This window comes from Centroberyx gerrardi, chromosome 14 (assembly GCF_048128805.1).
Source record: "Centroberyx gerrardi isolate f3 chromosome 14, fCenGer3.hap1.cur.20231027, whole genome shotgun sequence".
In the NCBI taxonomy this organism is placed as follows: domain Eukaryota; kingdom Metazoa; phylum Chordata; class Actinopteri; order Beryciformes; family Berycidae; genus Centroberyx; species Centroberyx gerrardi.
The window spans coordinates 31,837,499-31,864,954 of NC_136010.1; the positions used below are offsets into that span (position 1 = coordinate 31,837,499).

Here is a 27,456-nt window from a genome sequence, read left to right on the forward strand (position 1 = left end):
ACTTGAGTTCTCTCATCAATTTACTGATTTTCTACTGAGATTTTAAGATGAAATATTACAGGATAAAATGATGTTAAGATGGACATTTTTCCTCTGGTCTGTCAGACTTTTCATCTCTGAGAAAGAAACCAAACTGTCTGAAATGTTTTAAGCTCCTTCCTGGTAAAGTTGTAACTATACTGATGTACATTTGGCAATCCTGTAGATTTATGTGTTTTTCTTCCACTGCAGTCTTTATTCCTTCGTGAGGGCAGAGCCAGCAGAAAACCAGATACTGACTTCACAATATTCAGTTTATCCTCAATAATCTGTTCACCGTCACCTTATTCCCTGCTGAGAAGACAACAAATTCACACAGGCAGAAAAGCCTGATGTTTAACTCCTAAAATCCTGAATCTGTTCCCGATCCAGCCTGTAGAAGTCTAATCATTTTGTAAACCAAAGACTTAAAGTTGCTGGATGTCCTTTATAAAGTTCTGTCATTTGGTTTCATTTGTGCTGTTGGTCGTTTTTGTTCATATTTGAATTGACATGAATTGCAGAAACTGGAGCTTGTTCCTGTTTCACCTTTTGAGAAACGACTTTCAAATCAAATATCGGATCAGGATCAGGAGGATCTGCAGTCAGACTGGTTTGATCTGCTCTCATGTTCCTCCTGCTGTCCGTCCTGCGCTCCGCTCTGTTCCCGCCTGCTGTCATTACCCAGCATGCTCTGCAAAGCTCCTGTATATCTGCTAATATAATGTAGACGACATATCTGCATGAGGGATTAACAGAGGAACTGTATCAGCGGGTTAAAAATCAGACTTTCTGTCTCCCTTTGATGAAATTCTGATGTTCAATGATGATTCTGTACTTTCTGTATTTATTACCGGTTTTTCTTTTCAATAAAAATAGTTATTTTTACAGCTTGTCCAGTGTCTTCTGTTCATGTGACTGAAGCAGCAATACAAACCATCAGACAGGACACAGCGCTCTCTAGTGTCCAAACCTGAGACTCAGACTGGATCCAGACTGGATCCAGACTGGATCCAGTCTGATAGAAAACAGAAACAAAATACAGCTTCTGTTTGTCCAATTGTCCTTCTTACATCCAAGAGCCAGGAGTCAGCTCCACCAATCAGAAGTGATGTAACACGAGCCAGTAGTTTGCCTTTTGTTTTTTGGACAGTAAGAAGTAATTTGTCTGATAACTAGTTTTTTAAAAAGATGATTTACCAAATCAAGAAGGTTGATGCAGTGTTTCTGAGCCACTGGCAGTTTTCTGGAGATTTGTCTGTTGGCTTCAGTCAGCGGGACGTCCTGGTGGCTTAGCGTTTTAAGGCCCGTACCATGTAACCGTGACGTCCTGGGTTTGAATCAAGACCGCCTCAGCCGAGTCCAAGTCAATTCCAAGACCGAGGCTAGAGCAAACCGAGTCTTATTCAAGACCAAAAACACAACAGAGTGCAGTCTGTCCAAATGTGAAAATAATGCTGAAGGAGAACAGAGATGTAGATCCATCTGAATCTCCCCAGGGGGATCAATAAAGTCTTATCTATCTACTTCAACAGCCAGATGATCGATGCACAAAGGATCAACACCCTACACACAGCTGTCATCTCTTCAGTTGGAACGCTGGGGAGAAATGAAATAACGCTGGACCAGGTGGGGAAAAACATCTTTGAAAAATGATTAGATGGGAATGAAAAGTCAAGTCAACATCCAAATACAAGTCTGAGAGAAAACAGACACGAGAGACGAGTCCAAGACGTCAGAGAAGTGGTTTGGAGGACCGAGTCCTGGATCTCTGACAAGAACAGATCTCAGACCGTGAAGCTGCTGGGACTCAGAGCTCAGAGGAAGAAGCTGTTTGGCAAAGTTTTGGTGACTGTGGTTCAAACCTGAAAGGCCAAGTTTTATTTTGAGGAACAGCATCCAAAGCAAAGAAAAGCTGTCAGAGAAAAGAGCAGCAGCTTCTCTGAACAGCAGCTCAGTGTGAGACTGAAGGTCTGGCTCTGATACCTGAAGTCTCAGCAGCTCGCCGGACCGAGTCACAAGTCTTAACCTTCAAGTCTCGAGTCAAGTCCCAAGTTAGTGTTTAGAATCTGTCAGCGGCCCAAACATTAACATGTTTTTTCTACAAGCGTGATCTATAGGGAGTAAATAGGTTTCATTTTGTCACCAATTTGGGAATAAGAAGAACGCATCAGATCATCAATTAGACCTACTGGTGTGATCAATCAATGGTTATGGTTCATATATAGGTCTAGGTGCCTATTGGCTATTATGGCTCACTATATGTATGCCAAGCGGTGTGTAATGGCTATGGCTCACTTTATATAGGCCTAAAAGTCTCTCTTTGACATTATCAACATGCAACGTACATATTCCATGAACACGGTTTAATATTTCGTGGACACGGTTTCCACATGAATTTTTTTACCAGGTGACCCCGGGGGAAAGAGTTTCCGACTCTAGCTTGGTTGGTATTTTAACCGCTGAGTGAGTAACAATGTTCTTTTTTCAGTCGATAAGGAGCTTAGTTTTCTTCGGCACACCCGCCACCTAGGTCAATATTTTACAAAAACATACATCAGTATACTCTCACCTAATGCAGACATGCTGTTGACAGGGGAGTTCTGTCTTTTCGCAAGTTATTTGTTAGATTTTAAGCCTTTTAAGCCTTGTATTGTCAAATTAATAGTCCCCCTAGGAGGGGGGGGGAGGGGGAGGAGCAGCAGGAGCGGGGGGGGGGGGGAGGGAGGAGCAGGAGGGGGAGGAGGAGCAGGGGGAGGAGGAGCAGAAGGTTCGATTCCCTCCTGTATTAACAAGGTTCCCTGATCAAGCCTTCAGTGAACCCAGACTCTGATCTGTTTCTCTCACTGAGCTCCTCTGCAGATCTGCAGGTTCAGCGTCGGCCAAATGAGCCAAAATTGTTCATATTTCATTTAACATTTTAATATTACTGCACAATAAAAATCCATGTTCAAACAGCTGTGGAGTTTAGAACTGATGTAGGTCCTGACATCACCGCTACAGAACTTGCTCTCTATGCAATTTTTGTAAGTCTTGAATTCGACACAAACCCGAGAAATTCAGCGTCTGGACCTTCGGACCTCGTCTTGATTTTGGAGGATTTCGGCGTTGCGGAGCGACATCGTATCAAACTCAACGTCAAAATGTTTGCTGGGAAACCAGACGAGAGGAAAGCGGAACGACGCTCTTTTAGAGAAAGGAGAGACAGAATGAGCAGAAGCAAAGCCGGCTCTGTACAGGTACACCATTTAATAGTTATTATAGACATTTTATATACATTTCAACAGTTGTATTTTGCTATGTGGTACAATCTTTAAAATCTGCTGTTTCATAGTTTGTAAATCAAAAAAACCTTACAAAACTCATCAAAACTCGCAAACTGATCAGAACTTTTTTTTTCCATTTTTTTGGAAGACTAGAAAAAATACTTTTATTGTATTAATCATGCATTACACAAACAAAAAAAAAGTCTTTAGTTACACCATAAGTCGTAGCGTGGTTGAAAATAAAAGTTCTGCAGGGTAAAACAAAAGGGAAACGTAGAAACGAACAAAAAGGTTTTGTTTCGAGTCGTGATTCATCTGGAACCGTTTGCGTTACAAATCCCTTAACTTAGAAAAATAAAATTAAAACAAAAATCGGTGGAATATAACAAACCACACTGATAAAACTCCCATGCTTCAGAGCGGACTGGAACTTAAACCAATCACCTGGCAGCGTTTAAACGTTTGTTTTCAAAATCCACTCCAGGAGGCCCCTGATTGGACAGTTCTCCTGGGGCTCAAACTGTTCTCTCCTTATAAGGATAAGACTAAATCATAACAATATAAATAACATTATTCCTGCTTGATGAAGCTGTGATGAAGAAAAGTCAAATCCAGTAAGAGAGTGAGAGGAATCACACAGTGATACAGGGAGGAGGAAGAGGAGGGAGGAAGAACTGAGAGGAAGAGGAGGGAGGAAGAGGAGAGAGGAAGAGGAGAGAGGAAGAGGAGAAGGGAGGAAGAGCTGAGAGGAAGAGCAGGGAGGAAGAGCTGAGAGGGAGAGGAGAAGGGAGGAAGAGGAGGAAGAGCTGAGAGGGAGAGGAAGAGGAGGGAGGAAGAGGAGAGAGGAAGAGGAGAAGGGAGGAAGAGGAGGGAGTTACGGAACAGCGAAGGTGAAGGGAAAGATGTGGACAGATGAAGAGTTGAAGCTCCGCCTCTCCGTCAGACAGATTCTCCTCTTCCTCCTTCACTTCAGACGTTTCTAGAGCTCCAGGTCTGGATCTGAACCGGATCGGGTTCTCACAGGAACCCGTCAGGAGAACGCTCTGGCTGAGCCGCGGTCCGAGAGTCATGTGACAGGAAAAGGAAGCGGATGGGCGGGGCCTCGTGTCGGATGGCAGGATCGGACGGGAACGAAGAATTCCCTTTTTAAAACCAGAATTCTCGGTGCATTTATGAGACTTTTCATTTATATAAAAAGGATTATAAAAACTAGATTTATTTTACACAAACAAAAAACTTCCATGTGTAACTAATGCTAAACGTCTGAAGCTGATTGACCCAATTCCTTTTCTCGCTACATTGGTGGTTGAATGGGCGGGACTTAAACGCAGGGCTCTGATTGGCCCACCAGGGGCTGAGGTGCGGTCGCCGGGTCCCGCCCCTGACGGCACGGCAGCCAACGACCGAGGTCCGCCGACAGAACGGATATCCAATCAGCTCGCACCTCGTCAGAGGGCAAACTGGCTGCGTTACCATGGCAACAGAAAATCAGATATTTAGCCCAACGCAGTCCAGATCTGGAGAATTATTATAAAGATTCTTACAACTTCGGAGCTTCCATCAGATCCAAATTAAAACAGATACAGGATTCATTTAGATCCAAAATCAGCTGGTTTCTCTCACTGCCCAATTTAGGAAGTATAGACATGATTTTAACTTATTTATTCTTTGAAAAACTTTATGAAGGAAAACAGGATAAAATCTAAGAATATCTTTGATGTTTCGGTTCAGATCTGATTAAAAAAAAAAAAAAACGAATCGCAGGAAACTCAATTTCTAAATGTTGCCTGAATTCTGCCAGAGGGGCGAAACGTCGGATTTTCTGTTGCTGTTGAATCCTCCGTCTTCTCTTCTCTCTTCAGCTTCAGTTTAAAGGAAAACTCCGACTGCTCAGTCTCTTCAGTCTGATGTTCCACACATTATGAGTTTAGTGATGAAGTGCTGTCATTTACTCACTTTCCTCAACCTGCCTTGTCTGCAAAACCCAAAAACCCAGCCTGTCTCTCTGCTGCATTGCATTCTGGTCTCTCTCCTGCTCCTGCAGTGCATTCTGGTCTCTCTCCTGCTCCTGCAGTGCATTCTGGTCTCTCTCCTGCTCCTGTGGTGGAGAAATTGGTCTCTCTCCTCTTCTACGATGGATTTCTCCCTGTATGATTGTTGAACGTCTCTTGGTGCAAAATGGCGGCTCTAGAAAGAAGCCCTCGCTCTTTGATTCTGAGGGACTGACACCAAAACCTGACGTTTACCGCTGATGTTTTACATCCTGAAACATTTTCTCATATCAAACTATAAATATCTGGAGGTGACATCACCTCGTCTACGATTGGCCGGTTATCCACCAAGAAGAAAAACACAACAAATAAACTAAGTGGAGCCAGGAATGAAAAGAACGTCACCAACACCTGATTTTAACAGTTAAAGTGTTTTAGGGAGTTTTCCTTTAAGCTGAAACAGAGTTGAACTTCGCTGGCTGAGCGTTTCTTCCATTGCTCCGCCCCCTGCATCAGGAGGCGGAGCTAGTGTTTCTGCAGAAGCAGGAAGAGAAGAAGAAGACAGAGGAGAGCGCAGCTTCATGTAGTGTCGTCAGAGTTACGTTCAGGACTCGCCAACTTTCGGCGGGCGTTGCTGACAGGATTTACTTCACATGACAGATGAGAAGGGGCGGGAGCGAGAGCGCCCGCTAACGGAGGCGAGCCGGTTCTATATGATACAGCTCTATCTGCGGGTTTCAAACAACGTTTTCACAACGTTTCTTTCTGCGCTGCTGAACGTCTCTCAGTCTCTTCAGTCAGTCAGAGTGGAACCTGAGGCAGGAGGGACCGCCCACCTGCTGTGTGTGTGTGTGTGTGTGTGTTCAGTCTTCCAGTGGAGATCCTCTTCACCTCCAGTCTGAGAACGCAACCTCTTTCAGTAATATATATTCTTTGTTCAGTCTGGCACAGAGTAGACCATCCTCTCTACAAGTGTGTGTGTGTGTGTGTGTGTGTGAGAGAGTGTGTTGACTAGCCCTCCTCTCTCTCTCTCCGCCTGTCTCTCTATTTCAGAAACAGACCCAGAATCCTCTGTGTTGATGTGTGTCTACAGACTAGCCTCTCTCTCTCTCTCTCTCTCTACCTGTCTGTCTGTGTGTGTGTGTGTGTGTGTGTGTCTCTCGCCCCCCGCCCCCCTCTCTAGACGTAGACCCTGGCAAGGGCGTCAGCTCCGGCGGAAGCGATGTAGGCCTTGGAGGGGTGGAACGCCACATCGTAGATCGCCTCCTCGCTCTTCTTGCGGTGAGCCGTGATTTCCTGAACGCACGTCTTACTGTCCAGGTTCCACAGCCGCAGGGAGCAGTCATGACCTGGGGGAGAACAGAGAAACTTACTGCCTGACATCAGGGAGAACAGAGAAACTTACTGCCTGACATCTGGGAGAACAGAGAAACTTACTGCCTGACATCAGGGAGAACAGAGAAACTTACTGCCTGACATCAGGGAGAACAGAGAAACTTACTGCCTAACATCAGGGAGAACAGAGAAACTTACTGCCTGACATCAGGGAGAACAGAGAAACTTACTGCCTGACATCTGGGAGAACAGAGAAACTTACTGCCTGACATCAGGGAGAACAGAGAAACTTACTGCCTAACATCAGGGAGAACAGAGAAACTTACTGCCTAACATCAGGGAGAACAGAGAAACTTACTGCCTGACATCTGGGAGAACAGAGAAACTTACTGCCTGACATCAGGGAGAACAGAGAAACTTACTGCCTAACATCAGGGAGAACAGAGTGATTGATAGCATACATGTCTAGATGCTCCTGAACACATCACCAGTGATGTAACCTGGGGTCATCGGGTGTTTTGAGTCTTCCAACATCAGACACCTCGCCCAGGCGACCCAGCCATGGTTGATCAGACCACGGCTTGTGTTCAGGTGGCATTTGCTCCTCCCCATGGACCTCCTCTCCTGACCCAGAGCCACCTCCAGGATTTCTCTGCTGCCTCTGTGATGTTCTTGATGGTTCTCCTCCTCCCCTCTCCGGTGATGCCCAGTTCGCTCAAGGCTCAAACCTCTGCAGCCAACCTCAGTGGGCCTGCACCTCGCCTTCCAGCCCTGCTTACAGCAGTTGATGACAAGATCTTCATATTTGGCCCTCTTCCTCTCGTGGTCTTCCTCCAGACGGTCCTCCCACGGTGCTGTCAGCTCCAAAAGGATGATGCTCTTAGTTGCCTCTGAGACCAGGAGGATGTCTGGCCTCCTGGTCCCAGCCACCTCCTGAGACAGCTGCTGACCTTCCTCTCCAAGGTTTCTAAGATGGAGATGGGGACCTCGTAGACAAGCAGCGGCCAGAGTATCCTTGGCAGGATCCCGTGCTGATAGATCCACGCCTTGAACTTGCCGGGAAGCCCTGACCGGTCAGCTGCTCTCAGCCAGTCCTCCAGCTCCTGACAGGCAGCCTGGACTGATGTTGTGTCCTTCAGGCTGCTGTTGAACACCTTGCCAAGGCTCTTCACTGGCTTTTCAGAGACAGTTGGGATTGTTGTACCTTCAATGCTGAAGCGGGACCTGTCCCAGACTTCGCCCCCTTCTTCAGCACCAGTGATCTTGATTTTGCCGGCTTGAAGCTCATCCTTGCCCATCGGATCAGGTTCTCCAGCCCCTGCGGGATCCACCTGCTTCCTGGCACTGACTCGGTGGTGACTGTCAGGTCATCCACGAAGGCCCTGATTGGTGGTTGACTCGTCCCTGACTTGGTCCGAGGGCCCCGACACTCCGGTTTGGCAGACTTGACGATCATGTTCATTGCCAAGGCGAAGAGGATCATGGAGATGGTCCAGCCTGTGATGATCCCACCTCCAGTCTGTGTCACTGTGATGTTACTGACCCTGTCGAGACTCTCATACTGAACTGGCTGTCATAATCCAGGATGAGATCTGCCACTTGGCCCGGCACATGATACTTGACCACGGTTGTCTGGACCAGCTTGTGGAGGATGGAGCCGTAGGCGTTGGCCAGGTCGAGCCAGAGCACTGTCAGGTCTCCCTTGTTCTCTCGGGCTTCTCTGATGAGCTGGGTCACCACTCCTGTGTGCTCCAGACACCCCGGTACTCCAGGGATGCCGCCCTTCTGCACTGAGGTGTCTATGAAGCCGATGTTGGAGAGGAAGTCAGTCAGCCGCCTTGCTACGATGCTGAAGAAAATCTTTCCTTCAACGCTTAGCAAGGAGATGATCCTGAACTGGTCGATTCTCTTGGGAATCTTCTTCCTTTGGGATCCAGACTCCTTCGGCGTATCTCCACTGCTGGGCCACCTTTCCTCTCCTCTAGAGGACTTTCAGGATCTTCCAGAGCCGCTTGAGTAGAAAAAGACAGTGCTTGTAGACCTTGTATGGGACTCCACTCAGTCCGGGGGCTGAACTCAATCTTGCTCTCCTCACAACGTCCTGGACCCCTTTCAGGAGTGGCTCCCTGGTGTCAAACTCCTTGACGGGTGGTGGTGGGTCTATCAGGACGTAGCACTGTCCCAGCTCCTGCTGCCATTCAGGGTCGCTGTAGGTGTTCTGGATGTGTGATTTCCTCCTTCGAGCAAGCCGAAGCTGAAGGGGTTGGCTATGAAGGACGCCCGCTTCCTGGCTCTTTCATCCTGCCGTCTCCTGTGCCATTCAACTCTGTGCAGGATCATCAGCTTCTTCCTCAGGATGGTCCGCAGGTCAGCCAAGGGGGGCCGTTGCTCCTCGCTGGCCTCCTTGTACTGCTTCTTGAGGGATCCCAGCTCCTGACAGATCTTGTGGATCTTCGCTGCTCTTTGGTTCATGGTGTAGGGTGTCCTCTTCTCCACTACACCAAACCTCTCCACAGCAAAACTGATGATGATAGTCGTCGGACACGGACCTCCTCCGGAGGTCTGTTCGGAGGGACTGGTTGCGCCACATGGAGGCTCCGGGCTCTATGGGGTGCTTCTGGGCCTGGCTCCTCCTGCGTCTCACCAGGTTGGGTACCTGTGCATTGTGGCGCTCCCTCTCCATCCAAACACTTCATCCGGGTCTCGGCAGTTCTTGCAGACCTTTCCACATCTGCATTCCATACTCGTAGTCGATTGTCCATTGCTATTGGTCGTCAGCCTGTGGTCCATCAGATCCCCCTCCCCTCCCCTCTCTGACACCCCTGGGGATATTCTTCCATAAGGTTATCTGTAGTTTCTTATGGGTCTCCTCCTTATAGAGGATGCGGTTTGGGCTGCCGCCCCGCCATGGTTGCCGTCTTTCCAAGCTCTCCACTGTCTCTCCAGTCATCACACCCCGTTCTTGGTCATCAACCAGTCTATTTTTGGTCGTCGCTGGCCAGTAAAGTGATTGATGGCATACATCTCCAGATGCTCCTGGACACATCATCAGTGATGTAACCTGCGGTGAAACTTACTGCCTGACATCAGGTAGAACAGAGAAACTTACTGCCTGACATCAGGTAGAACAGAGAAACTTACTGCCTGACATCAGGTAGATGCCGTTAGGATCCACTGCCAGACTGGTCACTGCATCCAGATGAGCCACCATGGCATGGATGACTTTACCTGGAGAGACAGACAGGTGGAGAAAGATGAGACAGGTGGAGGTTAGACAGGTGGAGAGACAGACAGGCGGAGAGACTGACATTACTGATGGGACAACATGTTGAAACTCAATATATCTCAATACAAACTGTCAGTCAGTCTGCTGTGTCAGGAACATGAATGGTGATATCAGCTCCATGTTATTCTGCTGTCAGGAACATGAATGGTGATATCAGCTCCATGTTATTCTGCTGTCAGGAACATGAATGGTGATATCAGCTCCATGTTATTCTGCTGTAGTAATCACTAATGAGACTCTTGACCATCAGTTTCACAAACTCTCCATCCAAATTATATTATTGTCACTTTGTAATGACATTTTTAAATTGTTGTTTACATTCTAGCAGCCAATGGCATCGCTAGAAAGATTTGAATCTCAGAAATAAACAGAATTCTGCAGTCAGACTCTGAACTTTTATTGATCACATCTTTTCCTGGTTGTATTGATCCTGAACCTCATATCACGTATTGAGTCGGATCAGGAGAGAAACAGATCGTCCATCACTAACAGACCGACAGACAGGTGGAGAGACAGACAGGTGGAGAGACAGACAGGTGGAGAGACAGACAGGTGAGCAGACTGACCTGACTTGTTGTCGTAGAACTTGATCTGTCGGTCTTCATGAGCGGTGATGGTGACCGGCAGAGTGGGATGACTGACGACCTGGTTGATATGGTGACAGTCTTAAAAGAAGAAGAAGAGATGTGAGGGGAAGGGAAGGAAGGACAAAAGACGAGAGGAGAGGAAAAGAGACGAGGGGAAGAAAAGAGGAAAGAAGCAGAAGGAAAGAGAAAAGAATAGAAGAGCAAAAGAAGAAGAAAGGATGAGAAGAAGGAAAAGGAAAGAAGAAGAATAAATATAGAAGAACAAATAACACAGTGGAACTCTGCCGTGTGTGTGTGTGTGTGTGTGTGTGTGTGCGTGCGTGCTCTTACTGCCGTCTCCCTGTCCCTTCAGCACCAGTGCATGCTGGGAGGTCTCCAGGTCGTACACCACCACGTCTCCCGTGTTGAAGGACGCCACCATGTGGGCGGGGTCACAGCCGTTAAAATCCACCGCCGTGGGGATCCCGTGCTCTACACACACACACATATATACCACACACACACATATACCACACGCACACACACATATATACACCACACACACACACATATATATACCACACACACACCAGACACACATATATATACCCCCCACACACACGTATATATACCACACACACCAGACACACACATATATATACCACACACACACATACCATACACATATATATACCACACACACACACACACATATATATACCACACACTCACACCAGACACACACATATATATACCACACACACACACACGAGTGGAGAAAGGAGTAACTTCACCACTGGGCGGCGCTGTGATCATTTACTAACTGACAAATGTTAAACAAGTTCACATAAAAACCTGGACATCAGAATGATGATAATAATAATAATAATAATAATGTAAGCAATAAATAAAACAATAAAAATACAAATAAAATAAAATAAAAACAGGTAAATGCAGATCATAATAAAATTTAAAAAATGAGTTTTTGTTATTTACTCTGTAAATATTATTTTAGTTTACAAACATTAACAAAAATCAAAAATACAAAAAACAAAAAACGTATCACTGTTAAAAATGTTGTAACTTTATCAAAGTTTAATGATGTTTTGCAATTTTTCAAAACATTTCCTGTCCTGAAAAACAAAATTTTCAAATCCCCAAACTTCCCAGAACCGCAGGAACAAGCTGATACAGCGGTTCTACCTAGAACCTTCTTCACCATGTTGCTGTGTTTCCTCACCTGGGTTCTATTGAAATCATTCTACCAGCTGTAAACAGTCACGGTTCCAAACAGAACCTCCTCTGTGGTTCTCTCTTATCTGCACTCACAGTAGAAACCGTTCTACCGTTCTCTTACTCTTTTCTGCATTTAGTGCATATTCATCTATTTGAGCCATTCAGTCAGCCAACAGTCACTGTTCAGATGTTCTCACTAGAACCTTCTGGGATTTGTTTTGTTCTGTTACATGGTTCTAGCAGCTTCGTTCTCAGTGTTTCCTATTCAAACCATTCCATCAGCTGGAAATCATTAAGATGTTCTCACTAGAACCTCAGACTGTATTTAAAGTGTGTATGTGGTTCAGACGTTCTATCTAGAACCCTCTCTGCGGTTCTCACCGTGGTTTGTGTTGAAAGTGCTGATGCAGGGGTTTTTCTCTTGTGGGTTCCACAGTTTGACCGTTCCGTCCGCGGAGCAGGACAGGAGCCGGTTCTTGATGCCGCTGTAAGCCAATCCCCACACGGCGTCCGTATGCCCCGCCCACGACCCCGCCAGGACGCTGGGATCTGATTGGACCAGAGGGAAAAGGGGATCGAGCAGAATCAGTGAATTCATCTGTATTCAGACTTCGGTTCCAAACGGATCATGAAAAACAGAAACTTCTCAACATGAAACCAAATGATGGAACTTTTTAAAGAACAGCAGGAACTTTAGTCTCGATTGACTCTTCCAGTCTGGATCCTCCAGACTTTAAAGAAACTAAATGATGAAACTCAGGTTCTGATACATCTGGAGTTTTAACACTCAGGTGGTTTTCACACCAGCATCGTTTGGTCCGGACTTTAGGACGTTTTTGCTAAGTTCGGATCATTTTGACTGGTGTGAACGCGCCATGCGGACTCGAGTGCGGACCAAAATCTTGCAAAACGTTCGCCAAAAATCGCCGGTCTCGGTCCTCTTCCATTTGGACCGTGGTGCGGATCATTTTGGTGTGAAAGCAACTTTGATAAAGTCCGAACCAAAGAAAGGAAATGGTGATTAAAATAAAATACAGTAGCAGTACCGGTGGTTGTTCCTGTTTTAGGAGCTTGAAGTACTGGCTCGGTTCGCTTTATAACCAAAGTTTTCTGACTGGGCGGTGTTTGGACCTTCGGGCCAATCACAGTGCTTAAAAACAGAAAACTCCGCTCAACCGGGATGTCGGGCGACATTAAACAAACGCACAATCAAATGACAGACAGAGTTTAACCGGAGCTGCAGAGCTGACAGGTTGTTGTGAAAATGTAGAGAAAGAAGAAACTAGACATTCCTTCCTATTTTCAACCCAATGTGATAAAACATGTGTTCAAGTGAATTTAACTTGTTTCTATGAAGCAGCTCCGTTCTGAGCGAAGCTGCTGTGTTTCTGCCGTCTATCTGTCAGTAATTCTGTCCGTTTTAAGACGGATCAGTGTGGTCCCTGTTCCTGGGGGCTTGAATTCAACACAGGCGCTGTGGGCCTGGACAGGTCTGGACTTGTTTTCACTCCCACCGCTTGATATTATCGGTGTGAAACGAACCGGACCGATACAATGTAACAACCTAGCGAACTCTGGTTCGGACTTTAAGCGGACTTTGCGGTGTGAAAGCGCCCTTAAAGATGCACTTTATTGATAAAGATGCACTTTATTGATCCCCTAGGGAAAAACACTTTATGTTCACAGTGTTGCGATTCATGAACAGGAGAAACCTGGTTTGGATCCGGTCTTTTCTCTCTCCAGTTCCTCAACTGTAGTCAGGATGCAGTCTAGATTAAAAACACTCACCCATGTGTGTACTGTAGGTGTAAAAAGGGTGTGTGTGTGTGTGTGTGTGTGTGTGTACCATAGGTGTCGTATGGGTCTACATTGGAGCTGGGGATGTTCCACCACTGGATGGTGGAGTCGATGCCTCCACTGAAACACTGCTCACCACTGGAGGTCATCGCCAACGACAAGACTGGACCACTAGAGGGAGAGAGAGAGAGAGGGAGACAGAGAGAGAGAGGGAGAGAGAGAGAGGGAGACAGAGAGAGAGAGAGAAGGGGACAGAGAGAGAGAGAGAGACAGAGAGAGAGAGAAAGAGACAGAGAGAGAGAGAGAAGGGGACAGAGAGAGAGACAGAGACAGAGACAGAGAGAGAGGGAGAGAGAGAGAGAGACAGAGAGAGAGAGAGAGAGAGACATTTAAAAGCTTTTTACTTGACTGATAGTTGAGTCAGTTTCTTTCAGACAGCACCAGCCTTCTGCAGTCCTTCAACAACCTGGATGGCTGCTGATGTAAACTCTATCACATTATATTAGCTGTGTGTGTGTGTGTGTGTGTGTGTGTGTCCAGATACTCACACATGGGCTCTGAATGTGTAGATGGGCTCCACGTCGAAAGAGGCACTTCTAGAAAACAGATGGAAATAAAACATGAAGACCATTAAACACATCATCAACCAAACCACCTTCATCTCCATCACACCCATCCTCATCCTCATCTTCATCACCATTATCACCAGCAGCAGCTTTACAGACGTTTCCTCCTGTTTTTAATCATCTCCAAGCTGAACTCTAACCTGCTGCAGCAGTAACTCCTACAGGACGTTGCTCAGGGGGATTCTGGGTCTGACAGAGAGGATTCTGGGTAGAGGAGGAGCAGCGGAGGAGAGGAGATGAGATGCTAACGCTCAGGATCTGAGCATGAGGAAAGAGATTCTCCAGACTTTTCCCTCTGAGGAGAAACTGGAAGCTGCACTAGTTCATTTTGTTTTTGACCTTTTTGACTCGCTGAAGGTCGACTTGGTGACAAGGATCCTGGGTAAAAAAAAATCTTCATGGACTCAAAAAAACAACTTTGACAGAGAAAGTCTGGTGAGGTTCCAGTTTACGACACAAACAACTAAAACAACACAAGCTGACATTCAGGTTCAAGGTGAGGTAGAGGTCGAGGGTGAGGAGGACCTACTTTTTGGCGGGGACGGTCTTGGTGAGGTTCCACAGCTTGAGGGTGTGGTCCTCGGACACGGTGAGGAGGCAGGGCTCCACCGGGTGGAAGGCCAGCGCTCGAACGCCGTCAAAGTGGCTCCGCAGTGTGTATTTAGGACTCCACGTCTTCCTGAACGAAGACTCCTTATTGGACGGCAGCTGGGGGGCGGAGCCAGGGGGGGAGAGCACATGAATGAGTGTCTATGTGTGAATAAATGATAGAATTTATGGGATAAAACTCTGTATGTGTGTCTCATACTGTAGCTGTTTGTGTGTGCATGTTTTCACTGTGTGTGTGTGTGTGTGTGTCTCACATCGTAGCTGTAGTCGGTGTCGTCGTTGGCGACGGTGAGGTCGGCCAGGTCGCCCAGTCCCAGCACACTCTCCAACACATCGTCCGACCCGCCCAACAGGAACGACTTCCCCCTCGCTGGAGGGAAGGGAAGAGGCTCCGCTGGAGGGGGTGGGGGGGGGGGGGGGGGGGGGGGAGAGAGAGAGAGACTTTAATACCATGAAACAAGAAAACACAAACATTTTCCCTCCAAATCAAAATTAAAGCAATTCAAAATATAATCAAATGAAGAATTAATTCACGGTTTCACCGTTTTCTGATTATGTGTGTCACAACATTTCTTCTGGTTCTGCAGAAAAAAGCGTCCTCTATATTAAAACCACATTTAAATACAGTGGAAAAAAGGGAAAACTAGTTTCCTTTTAGAATTCACAAAAGTTGCCATTTGAAAGTGAAATAATAAAACAGTAGCTGCCTTTTGAAGACAAGTTAGTGCAGGAGATCAGATGCAAACAGCTGATTCAGCAGAATGGAAGACACTCTGCTGAGGAGAAACGCTGGAACACTTCTGTGTTTGGACCAGATCACAGCCATGTTGGTGAGCTTTTATAAAATGTAAAGTAGATAAAGTAATGATGGGCGCACAATACTCCTGTTTCTGCTTTACTGACGTTGGCTTACGTTGCACTGAGAGTCCAACTCACACCGCGACTTCGCTGATTTATATTTAATCCTCTACCAGCTTTACGCCTCAGTGAGTTCAACCTGTTTCAGTTTACTTTGATCACCTGTGTCGATCATCAGGACGGACGGTGATGTGGAGTCTTAGCAAGTCAGATGTGTTAGAGCCGTTGGCTTTGCAAACTGAATATCAGTCTTCTTCAACAAACCAACGTCATTTTGCAGGAATCCAAAATGCTCCGCACTGCTGATTTAAGGAACTATGGATGTTGTCTCCTCTCTGTTAGCTGATGCAGCCTCCACACAAACATCAACAGAGATTCTCTCTGAGAAGTTTTGCCAGGCGCGGTCTGGTGCGAGCGTGAGGCCGCATTCAGGAGCTCAGGACACCGCAGCTTCTAAGACGTTACGGTCAGAAAGCCGTGGCGTTCAAAGTGCGGCTCGTCGTCACACGGGTTCATCGCTGCGTCCCCGCTCGCTGCGTCCCCGCTCGCTGCGTCCCCGCTCGCTGCGTCCCCGCTCGCTGCGTCCCCGCTCGCTGCGTCCCCGCTAGCTGAGCCCCCGCTCACTGCGTGGAGACACTGAGGCAAAGAGACACTTTCTCTCTCTCTCTGTGAATCTGTCTCTCTCTCTTTCCGAGTCTCTCTCTCTCTCTGTGAGTCTGTCTGTCTCTCTCTCATTCTCTCTGAGTCTCTCTCTCTCTCTCTCTGTGAATCTGTCTCTCTCTCTCTCTCTGTGAATCTGTCACTCTCTCTGCGAGTCTGTCTCTCTCTCTCTCTCTCTGTGAATCTGTCTCTCTCTCTCTGTGAGTCTGTCTGTCTCTCTCTCTCTCTGTGAATCTGTCTCTCTCTCTCTGCGAGTCTGTCTCTCTCTCTGTGAATCTGTCTCTCTCTCTCTTTCTCTCTCTGTGAATCTGTCTCTCTCTCTGTGAGTCTGTCTGTCTCTCTCTCTGTGAGTCTGTCTGTCTCTCTCTCTGTGAATCTGTCTCTCTCTCTCTGTGAGTCTGTCTCTCTCTCTCTCTGTGAGTCTGTCTGTCTCTCTCTCTCTGTGAGTCTGTCTCTCTCTCTCATTCTCTCTCTGTGAGTCTGTCTCTCTCTCTCTCTCTCTGAGTCTGTCTCTCTCTCTCTGTGAATCTGTCTCTCTCTCTCTCTCTCTGTGAGTCTGTCTCTCTCTCTCTCTCTGTGAATCTGTCTCTCTCTCTCTGTGAGTCTGTCTCTCTCTCTCTCTGTGAGTCTCTCTCTCTCTCACCCCACTCTGTCCCGTCTCCGGAGCTCCTTGCCTCCCCCGCTCCCTCTCCGTCTTCGGCCGTCACCAGGAAGTCAAACTCCTTCAGTGCCTCCTCCGTGTCGGCGTCCTCCTCTGAAGCCAAGCCCTCGTTCCCCACCTGAGGGGGGGGGGGGGGGGGGGGGGGAGGAGGAAGGAAGGGAGTGAGGGAAAGAGGGAGGGAAGGAAGGAAATAAGGAAGACACATTTATTTAAAATGGGTCAAACACATTGTCAGCTGTGTGTGTCAGTGTGTGTGTGTGTGTGTGTGTGTCAGTGTGTGTGTGTTGGCTGATGCCAGGGCGTGTCCACTCTGTGGGCCTGCACCACCTCTGGGGACCACTGCAGCTCCGAGATCCCCTGCCATGTTCGCCTGGGGCCGCGGGGCCGCGGGGCGTCCAGTTACCGTGAGTGGCCACGAGGAGCCTGGCAGGAGTCTTGGTGATGGAGAGGCTGTGTACTGGCATGAGAAGACTTACGACTTACGCACCAGGCTGCTTCCCTGTTCACCACAAGGGCTAGCCAGCGGCAGTGAGCTGTAAGCGAGAGGGTAGCAAGCAGGTGGGAAGTAGGCATGCACCTTCCCTCTAACTACTGCACTAGGCTCATCACAACACCCTGTGGGCTAGGCCCACACACACACACACACACACACACACACGTCCACCAAGCACTCCACTCCATATTCAGTTGTTCTGGCCAACCCGAGCATTGAAGTCGCCCAGCAAGAGGATCTTGTCATTCTTGGGGATCCGGCGGAGAGCCTCATCCAGCGACTGACAGAAGCAGTCCATGGCCTCATTCTCAGATGGCATAGTTGGTACATAAGCACTGAGAAGGGTGGCAAAGCGCTTCTTTGCTAGGGGGATACGGAGGGACATTAGCCTTTCACTGATGCCGACAGGTGTTTCAGTCAGGCTTGGTAGGAGTGTGTTTTTGACTGCCAGTCCCACACCATGCAGATGTTGTCCACCAGGGGGGTAGCCTTTCCAGAAAAAGGTATAGCCCATTCCTTCTTCCTTTAGGGATCTTTCATCCAGGAGCCTGGTCTCGCTCAGGGCAGCAATGTCAACGTTGTACGGCCTCAGTTCAGCAGCAACTAGTGCTGTTCTCCGATGGGGTCTGTCAGAGTTGCCAGTAGAGTCCAGGAGGGTTCTCACGTTCCATGATGCCAGTTCCAAATTAATTGCTTTCTTATTTCAACCGCATTGTGGAATGTCCCGATAGGTGCGGTAACCAATTTTTAGGCCACCTTTTCAGTCTCAGCTGCTAGCAACCATGATAGCCCTGTGCCGCTGACGTGTAGGGGTCCGACTAGGGGCTTCCAGTTCATTCAAACCTGCGACCAGCACCCTCCCCAGCTGTAGGCAGCTGCCGGTTCCTCAGTCTGTCGAGGTCCGCCTACGCGTGCTGCCACCACGTTGCTTTTCTCTCATGGTGTGCTCCCATAGCCTTTTGTCCTCCCAGACTAACCCATAAGGCAGCGGGGCAGTGGTCAATGCAAATGGCATGAGACTTCTTACTCGGTGTGCTGAGCATGACCTGACCATAACTAATACACACTGTTCCAGCAGAAGAACAAATATAAAACATCTTGGATGCATCCCCACTCCAAACACTGGCACTTAATCGACTACGTCATAGTGAGACGCAGTGACATCAGCGATGTTCTCATAACCCGTGCCATGAGAGGAGCAGAATGCTGGACGGACCACCGTATGATTATAGCCAAACTCCACATCTCAATGCTTCCCCCCTTGCGGCTGCAAAAGTCAAGTAAGAAGCGCCTACACTGCACCCAGCTGAGGAAAGCTGAGGTGAGATTGAACCAGGTCTGAGCTCGGAGGATCCCATGGACCAGAAGTGGGCCTCGATTAGCTCCTCACTTTATGAGGCAGCAGCTCAAACCATTGGCTACAGAGGCAAAAAACATCAAGACTGGTTTGACGACAACTCAGACATCATCAAGAAATCGCTGGCAACATGCACAAAGCGCACAGGGCAACCTTAAATAACCCCTCATCCAGCTCAATTAGGCAGCTGTGGCAGGTAGCTCGCTGGGAAGTTGAAAAGACCATGCGGACCCTGCAAAATGAATGGTGGACAAGTAAGGCTCATGAGATACAAATGTATGCAGACAAAAAAATGACATGCATAATTTCTGTAATTCTGTAAAAAACATCTATGCCCCAAAAAACTGCTCTGTCACCCCCCTGAAAACAGCAGATGGTCTCACACTTTTGAAGGACCAAAACCGGATCCTGTTGAGGTGGGCTGAGCACTTTGATGACCTACTCAATCAACACTCTCCTGCAGACCACACCATTCTGGAAGAACTGCCTGAACGCCCCCCCATCCATGACCTCAGCCAGCCGCCAACCTTCATGGAGGTTCTAGCAGCTGTCCGTGCTTTAAAGAACAACAAGTCTTCTGGCACTGACAGCATCCCTGCAGAACTACTGAAGCAGGGAGGGTACCTCAGCACAAGAACTCTCCATCAATACATTACCAAGGCCTGGGCAGATGAGAACATACCCCAACAGTGGAGGGACGCCAACATCGTCGCCATCTACAAAAATAAGGGTGACAAGTCTATCTGCGGTAACAGTAGGGGAATATCACTCCTTGCTGTTGCTGGCAAGGTCCTGGCCAAGGTGATGCTACAGAGGCTGATCAATAACCTCACAGAGTCAATGCTACCTGAGTCACAGTGCGGGTTTAGGAAGAACAGCAGTACGGTCGACATGATCTTTACATCACGGCAACTTCAGGAGAAGTGCCGGGAACAACATCAGGACCTTTATCGACCTCTCTAAGGCCTTTGACACTGTTAACAGGGAGCTCCTGTGGAGTGTGCTTGTCAAGTTTGGCTGCCCAGCCAAATTTATCAGCATCCTCCGCCAATTCCACAATGGGATGACGGCTCATGTGACCATTGGAGGACAAGAGTCTGTGCCTTTCCCTGTACGCACAGGGGTAAGACAAGGGCGTGTCCTGGCACCTGTACTCTTTAACATCTTCCTCCTATGTGTCACCCGAATGGATGGAAACCTCTTCAACATCAGGAGGCTCCAAGCAACCACCAAACTGTCCAGAGAGCGGGTCCTCGAGCTGCAGTACGCAGATGACTGTGCTCTTGTGGCTCACTCTCCACAGGACCTTCAGTCCATCCTTGCTGTGGTTGTCAGGGCCTACAGCAGGATGGGGCTGTCTGTCAACACCACCAAGACAGAAGTGGTCTGCCAATAGAGTTCCAGTACCCCACGCACATTGCCTGTCTTCACCATCGAGCACAAACAACTGACAATAGCTCCGTCCTTCAAATATCTGGGCAGTATCCTTTCTGAGGACTGCAGCATTGACCACGAAATTCAAAACCGGATCAGGCAAACGTCAGCCGCCTTTGGGAGACTCCGGCGCCGGGTCTTTCAGAACAAGAATCTCCACCTGCACACCAAGGTTGCCGTCTACGAGGCTGTCTGCATCACCACCCTCCTCTACAGCTGTGAAGCCTGGGTCACCTACAGCCGTCACATTGCGTCCATGGAGCGCTTCCGTATGGGATGCCTACAGCGCATCCTGGGGCTCACCTGGCGTGATCGTGTCCCTCATACTGAAATACTTGCAAAGACCAACTGCAGAAGTATCGAGGCCACGATCACCCAGCACCAATTACGCCGGCTTGGACATGTGATCCGGATGCCCCAAGACCGACTGCCCCGCAGAGCGCCGTATGGCCAGTTACACCGTGGCCGGCGCTCGGCAGGAGGGCAGAAGAAGAGGTACAAGGACCGGCTGAAGACTTTACTGAGGAAGTGCAACATCAGACCCGAGGACCTGGAGGATGCTGCTGCTGACCGCGACTCCCGGCGGCAGCGCCGCCTAGTCGGAACTCGCAGGCTGGAGGAGGAGAGGACTGCCAGAAGACAGCAACAGAGACTCAGCAGGAACACACCCATGGCTGCCAGTACTACCACCTCCACTACAACTTACACAGCCCCACCTGCTTCCTGGACTGGACTCTTCAGCCATCAAAGAACCCAACGTTAAAGGACACAAGTGGACGTCGTCATCGGATTCCATGGACAACCATAAGCAAGCAAGTAAGCGCGTGTGTGTGTTTCAGTGTGTGTGTCAGTGTGTGTGTGTTTCAGTGTGTATGTGTCAGTGTGTGTGTGTGCGTGTGTCAGTGTGTGTGTGTGTATGTGTCAGTGGGTGTGTGTGTGTGTGTGTGTGTGTCAGTGTGTGTGTGCACCTTGCTCTTGTGTTTCTTGGCTCTGTGTTTGTCGGTGCTGATGTCATCCAGCAGCTCTCCCTCCTCATCCTCGTCTTCATCGCTGTCCTCAGTGTTTTCCAGGAAGTTGAACGTCTCCAGAACGTCTCCTGGACTCCTGGACACACACACACACACACACAGCATGATGGACCTGTCTGTCTCTTCTGTTCACACCGGTTCAGAACACATGAAGAAACAGCTGAATATGAGCATCATTCCAGACTTCATTTTGTTCTGTTAGGCTTTCCGTCTCCTTCTACCCATAATCCCTTGTGTTTCAGGTGTCAGTTCTCTTGTTAGAGGACTGACACCCGGGCCACACCGCCTACCTGAGCAGCGCGTGTGCGTCGCGGAACCTGTTGCTTTTCATTTCGGCGCCCATGTTAACAGGTTAGAGCAGCCACGCGGCCCGGCTGCGGCTCATCTAGAGATTCGCCGTGTCGCCTATTTTTTCCGTGTGACGCGTGCGGTTCTCAGCAAAAAATAGACAGTGAAAATGATCTGTTGATAGTCATATTGACATCATACCAGCAACATTTCAACATTTCCTTTCAATACAGTTTCAATGTCTATATCTGTAGAATGTCACAGGCATGAAAAAATATACATTTTTTTTTTACTCAACACTTTCTGTTTCTGTTTCAAATTAAAAGCCCTCTAGCGTTTCTGGGTTAGAAAATTCAATGACTTCAGAGACCGCAGCAGTTCAGCGAGGTCGCCGTCACGCACAGGTAGAGGTAGGCGGTGTGGCCCGGCGTGAGACTCTCGCTGCCATGATTTGGTGCCACCAGAGGTCAAAGGTCAGTGTTCACCTGGAGAAACCAACCAACTGAATCCAGTATCAATTTAATATCTTAAAGAAAACTAAATATCTAGGACTTTTCAATGCAATATGGTTTTAATAGGATAAAAACTTGGTAAGAGCATCATGAGTTTGATTTCTATAATCAGTTTCAACTTCAATAAATTCAATCATTCCATACAAATTCTGAAAACAGAATTTAAATTCAGTCGTCCGCTGGAACAAATCTCATCACTTTCAATCTAAGTCATTTACACAAACACAAGATCTCAAGTCAAGACTTTAGAAACCTTTTCAAGTCATCAAAGTACAAGTCAGAGTCAAGTCCCAAGTCACCAGAACCCAAGTCACCAGAACCCAAGTCACCAGAACCCAAGTCACCAGAACCCAAGTCAAGTCAAGTCTCAAGTCTTCTCTTCATGCATCAAGTCAAGACTCAAGCAATTAAAACTGTGATGCTAGTCCAAGTCATCTGTTCTGTTGATCCGGTGTGTGTGCGTGTGTGTGTGTCTGGTGTGTGTGTGTGTGGGGTGTGCGTGTGTGTGTGGTGTGTCTGGTGTGTGTGTGTGTGTGCGGTGTGTGTGTGCGGTGTGTCTGGTGTGTGTGTGTGTGTGTGTGTGTACCTCTTGCTGTCCGGTCCCTTCCGGCGGTCCGTTCCGTTGATCAGATGCTGCAGGTTCTTGTTCTCCAGAGATCCGTTCTGCTCAGAACCCGACAGACCGAGCAGAGAGCGAACTCTCTGGGAGCGAACGTCCAGGATGGTGTCAGTGTAGCCCACCTCCTGCAGGTACCTGCACACACACACACACACCACACACACACACACACACACACACACACACACACAAAAGACACACATGGATCAATATCTCCAGTTCTGTTAATAGTAGCAGTAGATAAGAGAGAGGCAGGCTAATTTGTGTGTGTGTGTGTGTGTGTGTGTGGTGTGTGTGTGTTCTCACTGTCTGAGTAGTTGTCTTCCTTGTTTCCAGGTGAGCTGGCTGTTGGCAGGAACAGCAGAGACTTCTGAGTCTTTGGTGTCTTCTGCATGCACACACACACACACACACACACACACACACACACAGATAATGACCAATTATGACACATAATCAAGGAGAGAGGAGAAGAAAGGAGAGGAACAGAGTGGACAAGGAGGAAAGGAGGAGAGAAAACAGGAAAATAGATAAAGGAGAAGATACAGCTGAGGAGGGGAGAAGAGGAGGAAGAGGAGGAGGAGGAGAAGTAAGAGGAGGAGGAGGAGGAAGAGGAGTAAGAGGAAGAGGAGGAGGAAGAGGAAGAGGAGGAGGAGTAAGAGGAAGAGGAGGAGGAAGAGGAGGAGACAGAAGACAGAGTGCAGCAGATGGATTTAAAACCCTGCAGCCTTTCTATAGAGAGAAAGTGAAAGTGCAGTACAGTGTTGTGTAGTATCACAGTACTACACAGTACTACACAGTGTCATGTTGTACTGTACTGTGTATCTGGCGGTAGTACAGTGTTGTGTAGTATCACAGTACTACACAGTACTATACAGTACTACACAGTGTCATGTTGTACTGTACTGTGTATCTGGCTGTAGTACAGTGTTGTGTAGTATTTGCAGTATTTGCAGTACTGTACTGGATCTCGTACCTGATTCAAAGCTTGGCATCTTCACTTCACCTTGGTTCAACTCTGTTCCGTATTTTAACTTGTGGTATTTTGCTCTGGAGACACAAAACAAAACAAAACAAAACAAAACAAAACAAAACAAAACAACATCAAGACCGCAGGAAAGCAGCAGCTTCATAACTCTGGAGATCCAATTTAAAAACATGATACCTGAAATTCAATATTATCAAATTATTATCAAATTAAATGTTTCTCTCATCAAAAACAGAATTGTTTTGTCAGAGAAAAACTTAAAATGACTCTAAGCTGTGAGAATTTTTTCTACTGGTGGATATTTATTATTTATGTATTTATAACCACAGCATCTGGCCCCACCCACGTCTCTGGCCCCGCCCACACGTCTCTGGCCCCGCCCACACGTCTCTGGCCCCGCCCACACAGCAGAGGTTCCGTCTCTTACCTTTCCTGCTTCAGTGCGTATTCTAACATCTTTATTCTTCTGACCAGATCGTTCTTCAGGTTCTCCTGACCTTTCCTCTCTCCCTGCAGGAACGCTATCCTGGCCTGGACAGACAGACAGGTGGAGAGGGAGAGACAGGTGGAGAGAGGGAGAGAGAGACAGACAGGTGGAGAGAGGGAGAGAGAGACAGACAGAGAGACAGGTGGAGAGAGAGACAGACAGGTGGAGAGAGGGAGAGAGAGACAGAGAGAGACAGGTGGAGAGAGGGAGAGAGAGACAGAGAGAGACAGACAGGTGGAGAGAGGGAGAGAGACAGACAGACAGGTGGAGAGAGAGACAGACAGGTGGAGAGAGACACAGAGAGAGAGACACAGAGAGAGAGACAGGTGGAGAGAGAGACAGACAGGTGGAGAGAGGGAGAGAGAGACAGAGAGAGAGACAGGTGAAGAGAGGGAGAGAGAGACAGAGAGAGAGACAGACAGGTGGAGAGAGGGAGAGAGACACAGACAGACAGGTGGAGAGAGAGACAGACAGGTGGAGAGAGAGACAGACAGAGAGACACAGAGAGAGAGACAGGTGGAGAGAGAGACAGACAGGTGGAGAGAGGGAGAGAGAGAGACAGACAGAGAGACAGACAGGTGGAGAGAGAGACAGACAGGTGGAGAGGGAGAGAGAGACAGAAGAGACAGAGAAATGATTAATCCCAGTAAAACCAGTAAAACCCAGCAGTCAGGTGTGTTGAGGTCAAAGGTCAAACCCTGACTCCTCAGCAGTCAGGTGTGTTGAGGTCAAAGGTCAAACCCTGACTCCTCAGCAGTCAGGTGTGTTGAGGTCAAAGGTCAAACCCTGACTCCTCAGCAGTCAGGTGTGTTGGGGTCAAAGGTCAAACCCTGACTCCTCAGCAGTAACAGAAGCTGCACACGCAGAGCTTCAGCCAATAGAATGGAAAATAGAAACAGGAAGTAGAGTTTCAGGCTGCAGGACAAGAAGCCAAGAGGATTCACTCTGAACACGTAGCCGTCATGTACAATAAACTACTTATTGATTATTAAAATCTAAGTTACACAACTGACGGGAACATTGTCTTCTTCGTTCTGTCGCGGCACAAAGCCGAGCTCTGATTGGTTCTTCTGTGTCAGGGGCCATTTTGTTATTTCTCACGTAAAAGTACCTGAATACACAATGAGCAGAGATCAGCTGTCTGCTGCTAACACACACAGCAGAGTCTGTCTGTCTGTCCCCGTCTGTCTGTCTCCGTCTGTCTGTCTGTCCCCGTCTGTCTGTCTGTCTGTCTGTCTGTCTGTCCCCGTCTGTCTGTCTGTCCCCGTCTGTCTGTCTGTCTGTCCCCGTCTGTCTGTCTGTCTGTCCCCGTCTGTCTGTCTGTCTGTCTGTCTGTCTCCGTCTGTCTGTCTGTCCCCGTCTGTCTGTCTGTCTGTCTGTCCCCGTCTGTCTGTCCCCGTCTGTCTGTCTGTCTGTCTGTCCCCGTCTGTCTGTCTGTCTGTCCCCGTCTGTCTGTCCCCGTCTGTCTGTCTGTCCCCGTCTGTCTGTCTGTCTGTCTGTCCCCGTCTGTCTGTCTGTCTGTCTGTCTGTCCCCGTCTGTCTGTCTGTCCCCGTCTGTCTGTCTCCGTCTGTCTGTCTGTCTGTCTGTCCCCGTCTGTCTGTCTGTCCCCGTCTGTCTGTCTCCGTCTGTCTGTCTGTCCCCGTCTGTCTGTCTGTCTGTCCCCCTGTCTGTCTGTCCCCGTCTGTCTGTCTGTCCCCCTGTCTGTCTGTCTGTCCCTGTCTGTCTGTCTGTCTGTCTGTCTGTCTGTCTGTCTGTCTGTCTGTCAGACAGGTTAGTGTTCATGCAGTCTGCTGTCTGTCCAATCACAGAGCAGAGAGTCTTCAGACAGGTTGAGCTGTTGATGGTACGACTGCAGTGAGGAAAAATCACGGTTTCACCGTTTTAGGATTATTATTATTATTATTATTATTATTACGCGCTAACGACAGGGAAAATCAAATGAGCATTTTATAATTACAGGTTTTATTGTATTTTTCACAACATTTCTTCTGGTTCTGCAGAAAAAAGCGTCCTCTATATTAAAACATTTAACATATTAACATAAACACATTTAAATACAGTGGAAAAAAGGGAAAACTAGTTTCATTTTAGAATTCACAAAAGTTGCCATTTGAAAGTGAAATAATAAAACAGTAGCTGCCTTTTGAAGACAAGTTAGTGCAGGAGATCAGATGCAAACAGCTGATTCAGCAGAATGGAAGACACTCTGCTCAGGAGAAACGCTCGTTTGGTTTTGTGACGAGGGGCGTTGGCTAAACACCTTTTAAATAGTTTTTGTGGATTTTTGTCTTTATTTGATTAGTGGTCAGTAGAGAGAGACAGGACAGACAGGTAGAGAGACAGGACAGACAGGCAGAGAGACAGGACAGACAGGCAGAGAGACAGGACAGACAGGCAGAGAGACGGGACAGACAGGCAGAGAGACAGGCAGAGAGACAGGACAGACAGGCAGAGAGACGGGACAGACAGGCAGAGAGACGGGACAGACAGGCAGAGAGACAGGCAGAGAGACGGGACAGACAGGCAGAGAGACGGGACAGACAGGCAGAGAGACGGGACAGACAGGCAGAGAGACAGGACAGACAGGCAGAGAGACGGGATAGACAGGCAGAGAGACAGGACAGACAGGCAGAGAGACGGGACAGACAGGCAGAGAGACAGGACAGACAGGCAGAGAGACAGGACAGACAGGCAGAGAGACGGGACAGACAGGCAGAGAGACAGGCAGAGAGACAGGACAGACAGGCAGAGAGACGGGACAGACAGGCAGAGAGACGGGACAGACAGGCAGAGAGACAGGCAGAGAGACGGGACAGACAGGCAGAGAGACGGGACAGACAGGCAGAGAGACGGGACAGACAGGCAGAGAGACGGGATAGACAGGCAGAGAGACAGGACAGACAGGCAGAGAGACGGGACAGACAGGCAGAGAGACAGGACAGACAGGCAGAGAGACAGGACAGACAGGCAGTGGGACGCTCAGCCGGTTCAGCCTCTGGTTCTGAACCTTTTCGTGTTTAAAAGTGAAGTGCAGAACAGACTCTCTGGCATCAGGACCAGGCTTTCAGCCTTCAGAGCTGAAGTGTGCAGCAGGTGGAGGTTCTTCCAGAACACAGAACCGACCCAAAGGGGTCCTGAAACCAGAGACCTTGGCAGCTGGTCCGGGGATGGAAGACCCAGAGGTTCTGATCTAAAGTCCTGTCGAACCCGCAGGTGAGACGTCTGTCTGTGATGAGGCAGGAACACCTGGAGCATTACATCATCCATCCTCCAGACACTCGTCTTCCTCTTTAACCTCCACACACTGACACCTGTCGGTCAGCTGTCTGTCTCACTGACC

The 27,456-nt window shown here is 48.3% G+C and overlaps 1 protein-coding gene across 1 annotated transcript; it reads right to left on the reverse strand.

The window, feature by feature from the left end:
- Positions 1-3,247: 3,247 nt before the first annotated feature.
- Positions 3,248-27,383, reverse strand: strn3 (striatin, calmodulin binding protein 3). The gene is made up of 16 exons (XM_078288307.1): positions 27,174-27,383; positions 24,056-24,159; positions 23,617-23,690; positions 22,947-23,028; positions 22,608-22,775; positions 21,162-21,297; positions 16,892-17,027; positions 14,985-15,124; positions 14,651-14,829; positions 14,044-14,091; positions 13,545-13,666; positions 12,080-12,247; positions 10,814-10,954; positions 10,463-10,561; positions 9,752-9,838; positions 3,248-6,624 (listed from the first exon to the last, which is right to left on the reverse strand). Exons 1-16 carry the CDS (start codon positions 27,381-27,383, stop codon positions 6,455-6,457), a joined length of 2,064 nt encoding a protein of 687 aa, XP_078144433.1. The 3' UTR covers positions 3,248-6,454.
- Positions 27,384-27,456: the final 73 nt, after the last annotated feature.